This window comes from Cnephaeus nilssonii, assembly GCF_951640355.1.
Source record: "Cnephaeus nilssonii genome assembly, chromosome: 14".
Classification (NCBI taxonomy): Eukaryota; Metazoa; Chordata; class Mammalia; order Chiroptera; family Vespertilionidae; genus Cnephaeus; species Cnephaeus nilssonii.
The window spans coordinates 73,830,739-73,848,888 of NC_137085.1; the positions used below are offsets into that span (position 1 = coordinate 73,830,739).

The following is an 18,150-nucleotide window of genomic DNA, read 5'->3' on the forward strand; positions in this document are numbered from 1 at the left end:
TTCTTTATCATTGAGGCTTTTTACATTAAAGCTTGTTTTGCCTGGTATTAATATTTTGAGCTATTCTAAGTATTTTTTTCTTTATTATTTTTCCATTATATCTTTTTGCTTTACTTTCAACCTTTATTGCCTTCACTTTTCAGGTGTATATCTTATAATGACATTCAGCTGTATTTAGGTTTTATCCAATGTGAGAGAACCTTTACCAAGAAAATTAATTTGCTTAATACATTTATTGCTTTTGCATAAATATATAGACTGTTACTAATTTGTGCTTTCTATTAATCATGTTTTTGCTTTATTTTTCTCCTTTCCTGCCTTGGTTTCATTACATTTTCTTTAACTTATACCTTTCCAGGTTTCTGATATCAAATGAGAATCTCAGTTCCATCTTGGGACCTTATGAGAGCTTAAGGCCATGTCTTCTGTCCCCATAAGACTGTTAAAACGTGGACCTTTTGGTAACTGAGATTAAGGCAAATGCCTCCAGGACAGCAGTGACATAAGTGCCAGCTTAGTAAGTTAGTTTTCAGCTCCTTTATGTTTGGCCTCTGAGTATTTTACATACTTTTTTGCATTTTGAGTATTTTCCTAAAAGCATTTCAACCTGAAGTTCTTGGGTGTTTTGTTGAAGGATTTTTAGGCTTATTACCTGATGTGAGATCCGAAATAGTATATGAAACAGAATCACAGATTTTAATTTTTCAAATTTAAAACTATCTTCTGTGAAATATATTTATACACCCATATTAGAATGAGAATCAGGAATCATTGTCTAGTTCTGATTTTGTGACCTTAGTAACTCCTAATATTTCTCAAACTATTTTATCATCTCCAAATTAGAGTACGGGATCAGAGTCTGAAGTAAAAACAGCATTGGTGAAGGTTCAAGATGTAATAATACTCATCATATTCCTAACACTAACTTGCCATTGATTATATATCTTTCACTATACCTGGCTTAAGCCTGAAATTGTCCTTTTGTTGACAAAAGTTGTTTTGTTTAATTGTAGTTAAAAAACAACATAACATTTACCTTCTTAACCATTTTTAAGTGTACCATTCAGTAATGTTAAGTATATTCATTGTTGTGCAACCTTGACTTTTAAACTTCAAGGGTTAGATTACTTATTATAAAAAAGGACACTTCTATATTTACCATTTCTACCTTGTCCTTACTCATCTCTTATTCCTTTCCTTCCCTATGCTATCACCATCTGTCTCCCCCCCCGTCTTTTTTTTTGTAGTTTTAATAGGCTTATTTTTTCTAGATCCTTCTGTGCCAATGACTTTGCATATGATTTAGTTATTCAACATTATTTATATTGATTTCAGGAATTCCTGAACATTTTGTAAGACTTTCAATTTCACTTTGCAGTGACTAGCATCATAGTGTTGGATGTTTACATCAGCACCTAAACAAGGATGTTCTTGCTATGGGCCCAGATTAAAGCCACTGTTAAGTTGGGGGGCAAGAAAGGGGATGTAATGGGGGAGAATGTTTGAGGATGTCTAAATTTATGAGGCATCTAATTCACTAAAACATACTTTTATGTCATGATTATTTCTGCTTCACTATGCATCAGAGCCATGGTGGTGATGTTAAATGATAAATACTCAGAAAAATGAAGCCTCCTCCTCTTCTGTAAGTCAACAGGGTATTCCTTCCACCAGATGATTTCTTTCATTTAAATCAAATTTTACTTCTAAATTTGTCTTGACTTCTATTTAGAGGTCAACTTTTTAAGGATCAACATCATAAATCAGTGGACCTCTGGAAAAATAAGACTATGTTACACAACTAGTCATTTCAGTAGGATAAAACAAATCAAACTACTCTAGTAGTTGTAGAAAAAAGTAAGCTTCATTAAAATTTCCATTTACCATTGATTTTAGAAACAATGTGAAAAGGGTTTAAGTAAAACAGATACTTAATCAATTCCAAGAAGCAGATATTTTTCCTACATTTAAAAATTTACAATATTAGGGTGCATATTAAAATCAAGAATTACAATTATAATCAGTAGGTTCACCGCCCCCCCCCCCCCCCGGCCCCCTTTAAAAGCTGTACCTAAATAATATGCCTTACAATCCATGGTGTTTCAAATTAGAATCTAGTCCAAAAGTCTAATCTAAGTTATAATGTTAGTACCAATTATTAGCCAAAAATATTAAACTGAAGCAAAGCCTATGCAGACTACAACTTTCCACTGATAACAATGGTAATAGCAATGCATATATTCCTTACTATAACTAGGTACTATTTTAGATATGTTTATTTCTTACAGTAACCCTTTTTAGGTGGATTACTATTACTAGCCTCTTTGCTGTCATGGGTCAGGACACTGAAGCAGTGAGGCTTTATAAATAACTTCTTAATGATGTGCGAAAGTGAACATGTTACACATAATTAGTGGGTGAGTTATGTTTCTCTGAGATACAAAGTTTTTATCTGCTAGTAAATTTTATGAAAGCTGATACTGATCGAGCAAATAGCCATACAGTTTTCCTCATTAGGACCCTGTGGTAGGCAGAATATACTAATCCCCGCCTCCCACCCCCAAAAGATGTTCACATCCTAATTTTAGAAGCCCACGAATGTTACTCTTCATTGGAAAGAGACTTTGTTAATGTGATTAAGGGTATAGACCTTGAAATGGGAAAATTACCCTGGATTGTTCTGGTGGACCCAGTCTTATATGAGTCCTTAAAAATCAAAGAATCTTTCCTAGCTGCAACCAGGAAGGGCCAGAAGGATGCAAGGTCGTTGGCTCTGAGGAAAGGAGCCAGGAGCCAATGATGTCTAGAAGCTGGAAAAGGGATTTGCCTTGGAGCCTCCAAAGAATGCAGCTAGCCTAGTGAGACCCACGTAAGACTTCTACCGCACCGACCTGTAAGATAATAAATCTGTGTTGTCTATACTCGATCAGGTAATACCTTTGTGCTGTTTAAGTCTGTGGTGACTTGTACAGCAGCCACAGGAAACTAATACAGGTCTCTTCGGGCTAACCCAATTCAATAAACTATTGTACAGTATACAAAACATTCCAACAAGTGAAGGAAGCCTTTCTGTATTAGTCGGAATGACTTCCGTCTGGAACAGTGTTGGATACGCAGTACCTGTTTAACTGACCAGAGCGGCAGGCTGCCCTGAAGATGTTTACAAAAAACAGACTAGATGTACTGTGCCCTACAAACCACCGGTGACTGCAGATGTACATGCAAACACTAAATTTTCATAGCATATTTTTACCTTTGCCTTCTATTTATGGCACGTGTTGCTGGTTTTGTACTCCCGTTAGGTATTTATGACTTACTATATCTTAGTGTATGACAAGGAAAACGCGCTAAGTTCACTCAGGCTCCCGCGTGTGTCCCGAGGCGTCGGCGTCCCCCGGGGCCGAAGCAGCACCCCGGAGGGAAGCGCTCGCCTCCTAAAGTTCCTGGGTTTGCATCTTGAACAAAGAAACCAAACACCAACTGTAAGCCAGGTCGTGGGGACGACCGTCTGCTGCCAGGCCGCCCCCCTTCTTACCCGTCCTTAAAGGACCACAGCAGGAGCGAGCCCGCAAGCCTCTCCCAGACTCCCTCAGCAGCAGATCCTGCACCACGTGAGCGAGCGACATCTAACCTCGCGACACTTCCAACTATCGCGAACTTTTATGTTCCAGTTCTCCAGGGAGAAAAGAGCGCAGGGAAGTTGCTCCGCCCCGTAAACCAAGATTTTGTTCTCGCGAGATCCCGATGACAGTTCGGAAGCCCGATCTCGCGGGATTTTCCGAGTCAGGGTCGGAAGTTGTGATGGGCGGTCGAGGGAGGACCGCCCTAAGAGGGAGGGCTAGGGGGTCGACAAGCATGTCGGCTGTCCTCTCTCGGCGGCGGAGCCTCAGACGACGAGGTGAGCGCCGCCGCGGCAGCCTCCACAGCGCTCTTCGGCTCTGCCACTGCCCCGGACGCCACCACCCCTTCTCCCTGGACCGCATCAGGCTGCACTTTTGCTCCTTCTCGCCCGGTGGCGTCGGGGTCTAGGCGGGGCGATGCACAGAGGGCGGCGGGAGGTGGTGTTGGCCGCGGTCTGCGGGCTCGCCTCCTCCCCGCCGTCCTCGGAGGCTGCCAGGCCCCTCCCCCGGGCCAGATGGATCCCTCCGCCCCGAAGCCCCGCGTGGAAACCGCCGGCAAAGGTATAAGCTCTGAGCTTGCCACTCCGCTGACCCCGGTCTGTGCTGCGCCGGGTTGGACCTGTTCCTGCTGGTCCCCTAGGGTTGGGATTTTACCCGGTGGCTCCTCTGAGTGACAGCTGGAGATTGTGACCCTCTCCAGGGCTGGGGCCAATGCTTTGCGGTTCGGTGCTGAGAACCCGGACCCTGTTGTCACACTGCCCTTGGATCGAGTACTGGCTCTGACAGTTACTTGCTGAGCTACTCGGGGCATGTAAAACTGAGATCTACGTGTCTGAGTTCTTGTGATTATTAAATGAGATGTTATATACAAAGCATTTGTGACCCAGTGTCTGGCTCAATAATAAGCGCTCAGTAAACGTTTGATATTTTTATTCTTTATCCTGGTACGTCCTGGTTCTCATTAATGGTAGAAGTTTGTTGTTAAGTTGATGAAAAAGGCTGATATTTTTAGTTCAGTTTACTTTATAACACAGAGCTTAATATAGAACGTATTGAGTCAGGGCCTTATAGTTCACTTTTAAAGAGTCACCAAGAGGGGGTTTAAATAGGATTTAGTTATCTGCCACAAGTCATCTGAGATACCTTATTGCCCCCGAATTAATAGCTTTCATTATAGCGATATAACAACAGCAATATGCCCAATGTTTGTCTACATGCTTTCCTTTGAGGACGATCACGATCTCATTAAATAGGTGAATTCAGAGCTAAAATTTAAAGCGGTTTATGTAACAAGCCAAAACTGAAGGCAAAAATTAATGATATTGTAACCCAGGGACCACAAATATCAATACCTATAGAACCCTGGCAGGTGAAATAAATAGATGAAGCTGTTGAGTGGAGATTATAGTGACTGGGATGCTCATGCCTCAGTTAAAAGGTGTAGGGGCTGCTCGGTACCAAGTGATCAGTCATGTGTGAGCTGGTACAGCATGGTAACTTCAAGATCAGATACCTTGGTTCATATGAGGCTCTGTCTCTTTCTAGCTGTGTGATCATGGGCAAGTTGGTTAACCTTTATCTGTTGGCAACACTTGTAAAATGGAACTGATAATATTGCTTACCTGAAGTAATGGAAGGGTGGTTGTGAGGCTTAAATGAATTGCTACATCCAAAGCACATGCTGGCACATAAAGCCTTCAGATGTTAGCTATATGTAAATAGTTGTTAATTCTACAAGTATTTGCACTTCAGATATTGTTCTAGGTGCCCAGGATGTAGCGGTGAACACAAATTAAGCCCTGCTCTAGGGAACTTATGTTTAGGTTGAGGAGATAAACAATAACAGATAGGTAATATTTTTCTCTGAAATTGGAATAAAACAGGGTAAAGGAAGAGAGAATGGCAGGGACTTCTAGTTTAGATTGAGTGGGCAGAGAAGACACCTCTGAGGAGATGCCATTTAAAGCAGAGACCTGAATGAAGTGAAAGTAAGCATCAGTCACTCTGGTATTTAGGGAGAGTGTTGGTGGAAGAAACAGAAAGCTCAAGGGCCCTGAGGTGGGAGCATGCTTGCCATGGTGAGGAATAGCAAGGAGGCCAGTTTGGAATGCAAGAGGGAGAGCTGGTAGGAAATGAAGTTAAAGAGGAAAACCGACCAGATCATAAGGAGCCTTGCACTAACCCCCCCCCCCCCCCCCCATTCAATCCAACATGAAATCCTCCCAATGTAAGCGATTTATTCTGGAGTTTGAATCCTGAATGATCCCAGCCCTAGCTCAAACTTCACTATTCAGTTTTAGAAATTAGCCAAACTCGGGAACCAAATGGAATTCCATAATTTTTTGTGTGAGGCCCGTAAGGCTTCTTCCCATGCTGTATCCTCTGACTGACAAACTCTTCTTAGACCTTCTCCCCTGTTACTTGTTTCCTCAATACTTTTCTTATACGTAGCATACTGTCCTCTTCTTCCAGAGTACCTACTGCAACTTCATGTTTGTAAACTTTTAGTAGCTGTCTCCCTCAGTAAATATCAAGGATCTGCGAGATCAAGGATGTGTTTACGTTAGTAAATGCAGCACATGTTTTTTGAATGCCTACTATGTGTTGGTCCTAGGGATAAAATATAGACATTTTCTTTGAGAGGAAGTTATTTTTTAGTGGGAAAGTCAGATAAAAACAAGTAAACGTGAGAAACATTGTGATAAGTATGGTGGAGGCAATAAAATAATGAGCTAGAGAGTAATGGAGTACCCTACTTTTAATAAGGTGGTCAGAGACAAAATCTCTGAGGAGATGACATAAAAACAGCTGAGAGAAGACATGCTTAGCATGTTTGAATCAAGGGTAAGTTGGAGAAGTAAGTAAAGGCAGGTCATACAGGGGCTATGTGCCACGGATGGTTATTGAAAGATTTTAAGTGAAAGATTTGCTAATGATTTGTATTTTTAAATAGTCAATATTGCTGCTATATGGAAAATGGATTGTAGGGGAAATAGTGGCTGCAGAGAGAGTGGTTGGGAGCCTATAGCAGTAATTGAGGAGAAAGCCAAAGCTGGCATATTGTAGGGCGGAAGTCAGCAAACTGTGGTTGTGGACCAAATCTGGCACCCTTGTTTTTGTGGATAAAGTCTTACTGAACAGCCATAGCCAAATATTTAATGTGTTGTCTGGCTGCTTTGACATTACCAGGGCAAGGCCTGCAAGATCTAAAATAACAGGTAGCTAAAATCAGACTCTACAGAATAGTTTGGCAACAGTTGTGTCATGGAGAAAAGTAATACATTTTTTAGGTAGAAACTGCAAGACATTCTGATGGATTGGATGTAGGGAGTAGTATAAAAAGAGGAATAAGGGCAGACTAAAGGTTTTATACCTTGAAAAGTTGGTTACACGATGATGCCATTTAATGAGATTTAGAAAGTCTGGTTCTTAGCAAGGTTTAATCACTATAATTTTTTCTTAATTTTAAAGGATGATTATTAAAGCTGAGACAGTGGAACAAGGAAGGGCCTGTGAAAACAGGAGAGGGACTAGGTGGGGAAATGAGCCTAGGCTGGTCTGCTCTGGTTCACTAAGATGTCAGAAAAGGGGGCCTTGGGGACAGGGTCCGGTTTAGCCTGGGATGGACTGCCCCTGCCCATTGCTGCCCTGGTTGTTTGGAGATTGGGAGATGCATGTCTGGGGGAGGGGGCAGGGAAAGGCACAGGCGCGCTCCAGGGCGGGTGTGCCAAATCATCATAATTTTTTACACTGGTTTTTAAAATGTTGTACCCCTTGTTTGGATTAGTATCTAGTTAATAATTGGTGTCAAGTCATAGGTGTTGAATAATAAAAAGAATAAGTTTTAGGTCTTTAAAAATTAGAAGGCATTTGCTGAGTAGACAAACAAATCATGTGAAACTAATAATGTATTAAGAATTGCTATAAGGGTTAATTTATGTTTTAAGGTCCAAAGAGTTACCATTTTGAAAATAGGGCCTATTGATCTATGTGTTAGTCCCTGTACAGTAGATCAAAGTTTTAGATTCACATTTAAACTTCGTCTTTTAGAATAGCGTTAGCAGTTCTCAAATACTTTGGATCCAGATATTAGAGTGGGAGAACAAATTTTTCTCTGTGTACTTCTGATTGTTATGCAAAATAGTCTCACCAGAGTTACTGGGAATAATGGTTTTACTTTTAAAGAACAACTGATGAGAACTAGTATAATGAGCTATTCTTGAGAGAATATAGACATACTAGTCATATTATAATCATAAATTTTATCAAAACCTAACTTGGAATCATTAAGAAGACCTAGAAAACTAGCAGCCGTTATCCAATCTCACTGAGAAATGTGTGAGAAAAGTAATTCCTACTGTTCTTACCATTGTAGCCAAATAATTCCTCTGGGGTTCTTGCTATAAGAAATTTCATTTGTAAAATTGTTTTTACTTAATTTCCTCTATTTGGTACTTTTTAATTGTACCAATAGTATACTCTATAGAGACTCCCCTTCCCAATCATAATGCTATAGTTTCTGAATAGAAAATAGAACAGCTGTACTAGAAAAAGTTGAGTACAGAATAAATTTATGTATATACAGATCAGACTCTTCAAAAAATAATAGAATCTGAGCAAAAAGAGATCTTAGAATTTATCTGTCTTTTAATAATCTTAACTCTTCAAAACCTAGAAGGGAAAAAACCTTGACAAAGCTGGTACACATCACTGAATTGGGGATTCTCTTGGTTAGTTGTATACATACATATAAAACAACAGTTTAGAAGCAGCAGTATTGACAGTGAGAAGAAACAGCTGTCTCCAGAGAAAGAAAATGGAGTAACTATGAAAAAGAAGATAGAATTACAAAAGCATTGCTGTCCAGAGGATTTTAGCTTACTCCATACTAACTCCTATTCTCTATTACTCTACCATATCATGAATAATATGTATGATGTTAATGAGTCATCATGGATATTTAAATCAGTGGTTCTCAGCCCTCGCTGTGGAACAGAATCAACTTTTGAATTCAACAATAACCATCAAACAAAGTAATAAAACCGATGCCCATGCCCTATATCCACGGAATCAGAATCAGCAGAGGTAATGTCCAAGCATGTATGGGAAGATTATGATGCAACCAGGGTGAGAACATCTGAAAATAGATTATGTACCCTTTATTCTCCTTTGTATAGGATGTCTGATGATATATTTAAGAAAAATATTTACACATGTTATATGTATAATTTATCTTGTTTCAGTTATTTGGAAAGAGTATTTATGTGATGTATTTTTTTCTCATAACAGTGGATAAAGGAGGTGGTACTTTATAAGCTAGATTTAGAAACTTTTATTTTCTTCTTTATTATTACAGACATATGGCACCCAGGAGAAAGATGTCTTGTCCCTTCTCCAGATAATGAAAAACTTTGTGAAGCAAGTATAAAATCTATCATAGTGGATGAAAATGGGAAGTCATTTGCAATCATCTTATATTCAGATTTTCAAGAAAGGAAAGTACCTCTTAAAAGACTTCAAGAAGTAAAATCTGTTAAAGATTGCTCCAGGAATTTCATATTTGATGATGAAGATTTAGAAAAACCTTATTTCCCAGATCGAAAATTTCCATCGTCTGCTGTTGCTTTCCAGTTATCTGAAGATGGAGATTCTATTCCTTACACTATTAATAGGTATTTGAGAGACTATCAAAGGGAAGGAGCCCAGTTTCTTTATGGACACTTCATCCAAGGAAGAGGGTGTATTCTTGGTGATGATATGGGACTTGGAAAAACAGTACAGGTAATTACTTTAATTACTTTATAATTAATATTCCATAAAGTCATTTTATTATAAACATGAGTAGGTACCATATGGAAATCTCTTGTTTTTACTCTCAGTTCTTATGATAGCTAGTGTGTGTATGTGTCACCCACCTGACAGTACAGTCCTTAAAATTAAGGACAGTGCCTTAATCATTATTTTATGCTCAGAAATTACTTACTTAGTATTTATGAAATATACTAGAGGCCCAGTTCATGAAAATTCATGCACTGGAGGGGGGATCCCTCAGCCCGGCCTGCCCCCCTCACAGTCTGGGAGCCCTCAGGGGCGGGAGGCGACCCGGCAATCAGGGGAAGGCGATGCCGCCATCACACCTCTGCTGCTGCCACTGCCAGCAGCACGAGCCTTGGCCGGCCCTGGTTACCTGAGCCACTTGTCATTTGTTGATTTGTTGATAATAGCCATTCTGACAGGTGTGAGATGGTACCGCATTGTCATTTTGATTTGCATCTCTCGGATAATTAGTGACTTTGAGCATGTTTTCATGTGTCTCTTGGCCTTCTGTCTTCTTTCGAAAAGATTCTATTCAGGTCCGTTGCCCATTTTTTTTTATTGGATCATTTATCTTCCTTTTATTAAATTGTCTAAGTTGCCTGTAGATGTTGGAGATTAAACCTTTATCAGTGATAACATTTGCAAATATGTTCTCCCATACAGTGGGCTTTCTTGTTGTTTTGTTGATGGTTTCTTTTGCTGTGAAAAAGCTTTTTATTTTGATGTAGTCCCTTTTGTTTATTTTCGCTTTAGCTTCCATTGCCCTAGGAGCAGTGTCAGTGAAGAAGTTCTTTCAGCATACGTCTGAGATTTTGCTGCCTGTGGATTCCTCTAGTATTTTTATGGTTTCCCGTCTTATGTTTAAGTCTTGTATCCATTTTGAGTTTATTTTTGTGTATGGTGTAAGTTGGTGATCTAGTTTCATTTTTTTGCATGTATCTGTCCAATTTTCCCAACACCATTTATTGAAGAGACTGTCTTGGCTCCATTGTATGTTCATGCCTCCTTTGTCAAATATTAATTTAGCATAGTGGTTTGGGTCGATATCTGGATTCTCTATTCCAGGGGTCCTCAAACTTTTTAAACGGGGGGCCAGTTCACTGTCCCTCAGACTGTTGGAGGGCTGGACTATAGTTTAAAATTATGAACAAATTCCTATGCACACTGCACATATCTTATTTTGAAGTAAAAAAACAAAACGGCAAAAACACCCGCATGTGGCCCGTGGGCTGTAGTTTGAGGACACCTGCTCTATTCTATTCCATTGGTCTATATGTCTGTACTTGTGCCAGTACCAGGCTGTTTTGAGAACAGTGGCTTTGTAATACAGCTTGAAATCTGGTATTGAGATCCCTCCTACTTTATTCTTCTTTCTCCGGATTGCTGTGGCTATTTGGGGTCTTTTTTTATTCCAGATAAATTTTTGGAGAGTTCTTTCTAGGTCTGTGAAATATGCAGTTGGTATTTTAATGGGGAGTGCATTGAATCTGTAGATTGCTTTGGGTAGTATGGACATTTTAATGATGTTGATTCTACCAGTCCATGAACATGGCATGTTCTTCCATCTGTTTACGTCTTCCTTTATCTCTTTTTTCAGTATCCTGTAGTTTTCCACGTATAGGTCTTTTACCTCCTTGGTTAAGTTTATTCCTAGGTATCTTAATTTTTTTGGTGCAATGGTAAATGGGATTGCTTTTTTAGTTTCTCTTTCTGTAAGTTCACTATTGGTGTATAGAAATGCCATAGATTTCTTTGCGTTAATTTTGTATCCTGCTACATTGCCGAATTCATTTATTAAGTCTGTTAGTTTTTTGATGGAGTCTTTCAGGTTTTTTATGTACAATATCATGTCATCTGCAAATAAGGACAGCTTTACTTCTTTTCTAATTTGGATGCCTTTTATTTCTTCTTCTTGACTGATTGCAATGGCTAATACTTCCAGTACTATGTCAAACAGGAGTGGTGAAAGTGGGCATCCCTGTCTTGTTCCTGTTCTTAGGGGAAATGGTTTTAGTTTTTGCCCATTGAGTCTGATGTTAGCTGTGGGTTTATCATATATAGCTTTTATTATGTTGAGGTATGATCCTTCTATTCCCACCTTGTTGAGAGTTTTTATCAAGAAAGGGTGTTGGATTATGTCAAATGCTTTTTCTGCATCAATTGATATGACTATGTGATTTTTATCTCTCAATTTGTTTTATGTGATGAATCACATTTATTGATTTACGGATATTATACCATCCTTGCATTCCTGGGATAAATCCTACTTGGTCATGGTGTATGATCTTTCTGATGTACTGCTGGAGCCGATTTGCTAGAATTTTGTTGAGGATTTTGGCATCTATGTTCATGAGGGATATTGGCCTGTAATTCTCTTTCATTGTGTTGTCTTTATCTGGTTTTGGTATTAGGGTGATGCTGGCTTCATAGAAGGAGCTTGGAAGTGTTCCTTCCTGTTGAATTTTTTGGAATAGTCTGAGGAGGATAGGTTTTACTTCTTCCTTGAATGTTTGGTAAAACTCCCCTGTGAAGCCGTCTGGCCCCGGGCTTTTGTTTGCCGGAAGTTTTTTGATGACTGCTTCAAGTTCTTCCATAGTTATTGGCCTATTGATCTGTTTAGATTCTTCCTGATTGAGCTTTAGAAGGTTATTTTTTTCTAGGAATATGTCCATTTCCTCCAGGTTGTCCAGTTTGTCGGAATAAAGTTGTTCGTAGTATTTTGTAACAATCCTTTGTATTTCTGTGGGGTCTGTTGTTATTTCACCTCTTTCATTTCTGATTTTGTTTATTTGGGTCCTCTCTCTTTGCTTCTTGGTGAGCCTGGCTAGAGGTTCATCAATCTTGTTTATCCTTTCAAAGAACCAGCTCTTGGTTTTGTTGATCTTTTGTATTGTTTCTTTGGTCTCTATGTCATTTATCTCCACTCTGATCTTTCTTATTTCCTTCCTTCTGCTTACACTGGGCCTTTCTTGTTACTCTCTTTTTAATTCTTTGAGTTGTAGGGTTAGGTAATTTATTACCATTGTTTCTTGTTTTTTTGCAGTAGGCTTGTAGAGCTATGAACTTCCCTCTCAAGACTGCTTTCGCTGTGTTCCATAGTGATTTTGAATTGTTGTGTTTTCATTGTCATTTGTTGCCATGATGTTTTTTATTTCTTCCTTGATCTCTCTGGTAACCCAGTCATTGTTTAATAGCATGCTGTTTAGTCTCCATGTGTTAGATTTTTTTGGATTGTTTTTATTGTAGTTGATTTCCAGTTTTATGCCACTGTGATCTGAGAAGATACTCAGTATGATTTCTATCTTCTTGAATTTGAGGAGACTTTGCCTATGTCCCAGCATGTGGTCTATCTTTGAAAATGTCCCATGTGCACTTGAGAAGAATGTATATCCTGTGGCTTTGGGGTGAAATGTTCTGAAGATGTCAATTAATTCCATCTGGTGTAATGAGTCATTTAGGATTGATGTTTCTTTGCTGATTTTTTGTTTAGAGGATTTGTCCAATGGTGATAGTGGGGTATTAAAGTCTCCTACTATGAGTGTATTGCTATAAATCTCTCCTTTGATATCCTCCAGGAGTTTTTTTATGTATTTGGGTGCTCCTGTATTGGGTGCATATATGATTACCAGAGTTATTTCTTCTTGTTGGATTGCTCCCTTTAGTATTATGAAGTGGCCTTCCTTATCTCTTGTTATGTCCTTCACTTTGAGATCTAATTTGTCAGATATAAGTATTGCTACCCCAGCTTTTTTTTCATTTCCATTCACCTGGAAAACCTTTTTCCATCCCTTCACCCTCAGTCTGTGTGCATCTTTTGTTCTGAGGTGGGTTTCTTGTAGACAGCAGATATATGGGTCTTGTTTTCTTATCCAATCCATTACCCTCTGTCTTTTGATTGGAGCGTTTAATCCATTTACATTTAAAGTTATTATTGATAGGTACTTATTTGTCACCATTCTTATTCTTTACCCTTCTGTTCCTTCTTCGCTTTCTGTATTCTTTTTTACAGCAGACCCTTTAACATTTCTTGCATTGCTGATTTAGTGGTGATAAATTCCCTTAGTCCTTTTTTGTCTGTGAAGCTCCTGATTTCATCTTCAATTTTGATTGATAGCCTTGCTGGGTACAGTATTCTTGGATTCAGACCCTTCCTTTGCATGACTTTGTATATTTCATTCCATTCCCTTTTGGCTTGATGAATTTCTGTTGAGAAATCAGTTGCTAGTCTGATGGGGGTTCCTTTGTATGTAACTTTTTGTCTCTTTCTGGCCACTTTTAAGATTCTTACTTTGTTGTTGGTATTTGCCAATTTAATTATAATGTGCCTTGGCGTCAGTCTTTTGGGGTTCATTTTGCTTGGGACTCCGTGAGCTTCTTGGATTTGTGTGGGTTTTTTCTTCCCTGTATTGGGGAAGTTTTCTGTCATTATTTCTTCAAACAGGTTTTCTATTCCTTGCTCAGTTTCCTCTCCTTCTGGAACCCCTATTTTGTGGATATTGTTTTGTTTCGTGTTTTCCCACAGTTCACTTAGGCTCTCCTCCTGCTTTTTAATTTTTTTTTCAGGAGCTGCTCTAATTGGGTATTTTCCCCCACCTTGTCTTCTAGCTCACTGATGCGGTCCTCTGCTTCTTCTAGTCTACTCTTGATGCTTTCTATTGAGTTCTTTACAGCAGCAATGTCATTTTTCATTTCTTCTTGGTTCTTCTTCATTTCCTCTTGGTTCTTACTCATATTGTCAAATTTGTCTTCCATTCTTTTTAGTCACCATATGACCATTTCTCTGAATTCTTTCTCTGACATGTTGTTAGCCTCTATTTCGTTTACTTCCTTTTCTGGTGATGCCTGCTTTTCTTTCATATGTGGGCTGTTTCTTTGTCTCCCCATTGTCTCTCTTCTCTGAATGTCTGGTTATGTAGTTTTCTCTCTCCTGCGTTTATTTAAAGGCACAAAATACAACACAACCAGTTACAAAACACAGGGCACTGAACAGAAATGTATTCACGCTATTGATAACCTCCAATAAAGGTGACCACCAGAGAAAGGTAAATTAGGGAATAGTAGAGAAAGAAGAGAAGAGAAAAAAAAGAAAAGGAGTGTCAGAATGAAATTGGGAAAAAGAAAAAAAAAAGTAAGAGAAAAAAGAAAGAGACTAAGAAAGAAAAGGGGATCAAACTATATATATGGGGAGAAAACTCCAATAGAACAGCCACTAATCCCAGCAAATGCCAGCAACAAGTACCTGAGATTAATACAAACTACAAACAGCAACTAATATCAAGCGAGGCGAGGGAAAACAGAAGCAAAAAACAATCAAAAACAAAGCAAAGAAAAAAAAATAAGCAAAACAATCTCACAAAAACGCATAAAGAATCGATATAGTCAACGTTCAAGCAAACAACAGCATAAGAACAGAGAGAAAAACAATTTTTGGATAGTTAAGACAGAGAAGAGATAGGTGTGTATGGACTTGGAGCAGGGAATTGGAAATTAGATATATAAGTAGGGTGAAATTTTAACAGGGGGTAAACAGAAAGAATAGGGAAAATCTAAAGCAATAAAAGGGTAAGAGAAACAGGACACCAAAAGGGGAAAAGTTAGGAAGAGAGTGATGGCATAAAGGTAGAGTTAAGATAGAGTAAAACGATGCAGAAGGAAAGATGATAATAGAAATTAGAACACTAATCCCAAAGTATAATAAAGTGAAAATAAAATGACACTTAAAAAAAAAAAGGTAAAATAGTAGAAGTAATAATACTGATTGAAAATAAAAATGTAATAATTAAAAATGTAAAATCAAGTGAGCAAAAAAGAAAAAAATTAGTTTCTTAAGTAAAAGATGAAGAAAATAAGAATAAAAAACAATAAAAAAATTTAAAAAAATAAAATGTGCAGTAGTGAAGGTCATTCACTTCCTCTATTGTTCTGTTTGGCACGCCTGTTTCCCAGTCAGGACAGTGTTGCAGATCCCTGCGTTCCACTCCTCCTCAGTGTTGTAAGCCAGTCCTGATTTTTAAGCAGGCGGTGTCTTAATTTCTCGTATTCCTTTATGTTTGATTACACAAGAGTCAATTTGTGATTCAGCCCCTTGGGTGGCAGTGTTTCTGGATTGACTTCCGGGCCTCTCTAGCCTTCTTTCCCTGTAGCACTCAATACCAGTTTGTGGAAGTGGGCTGCCTCAGAGCCGGCTCTCTGAAAGTCACTTCCCGCTCCGATCCCCAGGTTCCAGAAAAACAACTTTCCCCTGCAGTCTCCCAGGGTGTCCCCAACTGGGTGATCCTATCTGTTGGGCTTGGATTTGAAGAGGAAAAAGCCCAAGTGTGCAAACAACGGGGCTGCAGGCAAGTCTGCGTATCCCCCTTTCCCTTTTGGGTCTAAGCAGCAGGCACACTTTTAAGATCCTGGGCTTTTCTTTTGCGTCAGAACAAAATGGGTTGCTTTTTAGAGATCCCTTCTGTTAGCAGCTCTGAGGACCCCTTTTCACATTCACGGATCACGCCAACCCCAACAGCCACGGACTTTTCTAGGCACAGACCTTCCCCGGTCCTCCAGCTCCCACAGTGTGCGCGTTTCTCTCTCCCGCAGGGACTAGAGACCTCACCTTATCCCAGGCGAAATCTGACCTTTTCATGGTGGAGTGTAGACCTTTTCTGAAACCGCGTATTTGTGCCAGTTGGCGACTGGTGGTCTGGGGCTTGCAGCTGTTCGGTGGTCTCCGCAGTTGCAACTTTTCAAGCTTCTGATAAGATCCACTTTCTCCTTCAAGATGGCGCGGTTTCCACCTAAATTTATTCTTACAGGCCTTTTGTGCCTATTGCATCAGAAGTTTCCTAGGCTAGGACCCCTGGGCCACTAGGAGTTCTATTGGTGGACTTCAGAGAGATGTCCTATTTCCCTAGTGTGTGTGCTGGGATTTACATGTACTATATATGCTTTTCTGCTGAGAAGATCTACATTAGTTATCTATTGTTGCATAACAAATTACACCAAAATTTGGTAGCTTAAAAATGATGCACGTTCATCATATTGTAGTTTTTGTAGGTCACAAACTCAGGTACAGTTTAGCAGGGTCATCTGTCTCTGTCTCTCACAATGCTGCAGTCCTCCCTTGGAGTAGGGAGCACCCACTTCCTAGAATAAATGAATTTGCTTTCTCAGAACAGGTGGCAAGAATAAAGAATGCCTTTCGGAAACTACTGTCTGTGACTAAGATATATAGATAGATACTAGAGGAAAATAAACCATATAGCCCTTTTGTAACTCTTTACATACACTTTTACTGCTTTTGCCCACACTAGAATGTTCTTTCCCACACTTCTTTGACTAGCCAATGCTTGTTCATCTTCAAAGTCAGAAAGGTGAGGGTGCTACAAAAAGTGACCTGCAGTTTGGGAACCCTACCTTAAAACTAAGTACAGTTCAAATTCTTCTGCAAGTTTTAGGCTCAAGTTTAGTTTTCATCTGTGAAGCCCATGTTACAAAGAAATTCCCTGTATTTTATATTTCATAGAATAATTTTTAAAGTGATTTCACTGTATAATTTTATGTTACCTGACACACTGAAATCATTGGAAGGCTCTGAGTTGTATTATATGCTATGAAAGTCTTTGAGAGCTCATTTCCTGAAGATTAGGAAGTAATTTCTGTACTAATTTTGATTTTTAGCTGGATTGTCCGATCCTTGGGGACCTAGTTCTCTGGTTCTTGTAATTCAGAGAATAACCCTATATAATAAAGAGGTAATATGCAAATTGACCCTCACGCCCTGACAAGATGGTTGCCTACGACCAGGCCAGCAGGGGGATTGGTGAACGACGACCAAACGACTGAACAAGCAGGCTGCGTGGGGCAACCAGGCTGGCAGGGAGGGGGCAGTTGGGGGTGACCTGGCTGGCAGCGGGGGGGGGGGGGCAGTTAGGGGCAACCAGGCTGGCAGGGGGGTTAGTGAGGGATGACCAAACTACTGAACAAGCAGGCTGCGTGGGGCAACCAGACCTGCAGGGGAGTTAGTGAGGAACGACCAAATGACTAAACAGCAGGCTGCATGGGGCGACCAGGTTGGTAGGGAGGGGGCAGTTGGGGGTGACCTGGCCAGCAGCGGGGGGCAGTTAGGGGCGATCAGGCCGGCACACAGAGGCAGTGAGGAGTGATCAGGCCGGCGGGGGGGGGGGGGGGGGGCAGTTAGGGGCAACCAGGCAGGCAGGCACGTGAGCAATTATGAGCTAGTGGTCCAGGATTGTGAGAGGGATGTCCGATCAGGCCTAACCTGGCAGTAGGACATCCCCCAAGGGGTCCTGGATTGGAGAGGGTGCAGGCTGGTCTGAGGGGACCCCCCCATCCCCGTGCATGAATTTCATGCACCAGGCCTCTAGTTTCTACATAAATAGGAAGTAGGAAGTTTGGGAGACCCATATAAGATAGAGTCTAGAGATGTAATGACTATATACTAGTGAACTAGTGACCTCATTAACTGTTGTTCACTTTTCTTCGCAAGCCAGTTGAAGAAATGTGATGTTAATGAGGTCACTAGTATTTAAAAATGCAGTAGAATTAGGTCCATGAAAATAGACCATTGACATTTACTGTTTGAACTATAGTATTATCTTCTTTATTTTTTTCCTTTTTCTCTTATCATCCCTTAAGTTTCCCCCTTCTTACATTCTAACTTGGCCATAATATGAAATTGAGTTCTTCTTCCAAAAAAAGCTTGCTTTAT

General features: G+C 39.8%; 1 protein-coding gene across 6 annotated transcripts in view; it reads left to right on the forward strand.

The window, feature by feature from the left end:
• ERCC6L2 (ERCC excision repair 6 like 2) overlaps window positions 1-18,150 on the forward strand; it is a gene marked incomplete at its 3' end in the record, with an annotated part of 180,817 nt that overhangs the window by 37,021 nt on the left and 125,646 nt on the right. For 3 of the 6 annotated variants that reach the window (XR_013814485.1, XM_079790098.1, XM_079790100.1), the window contains exons 1-2: window positions 3,995-4,181; window positions 8,977-9,401. Coding sequence is in view for 5 of the 6 variants with exons in the window: in XM_079790098.1 (XP_079646224.1) it covers window positions 4,136-4,181; window positions 8,977-9,401 (471 nt within the window). Of the gene's footprint in view, window positions 1-3,780; window positions 4,182-8,976; window positions 9,402-18,150 lie in introns of those variants that run through there. The other 3 variants (XM_079790099.1, XM_079790097.1, XM_079790101.1) reach the window with 3 other exon arrangements.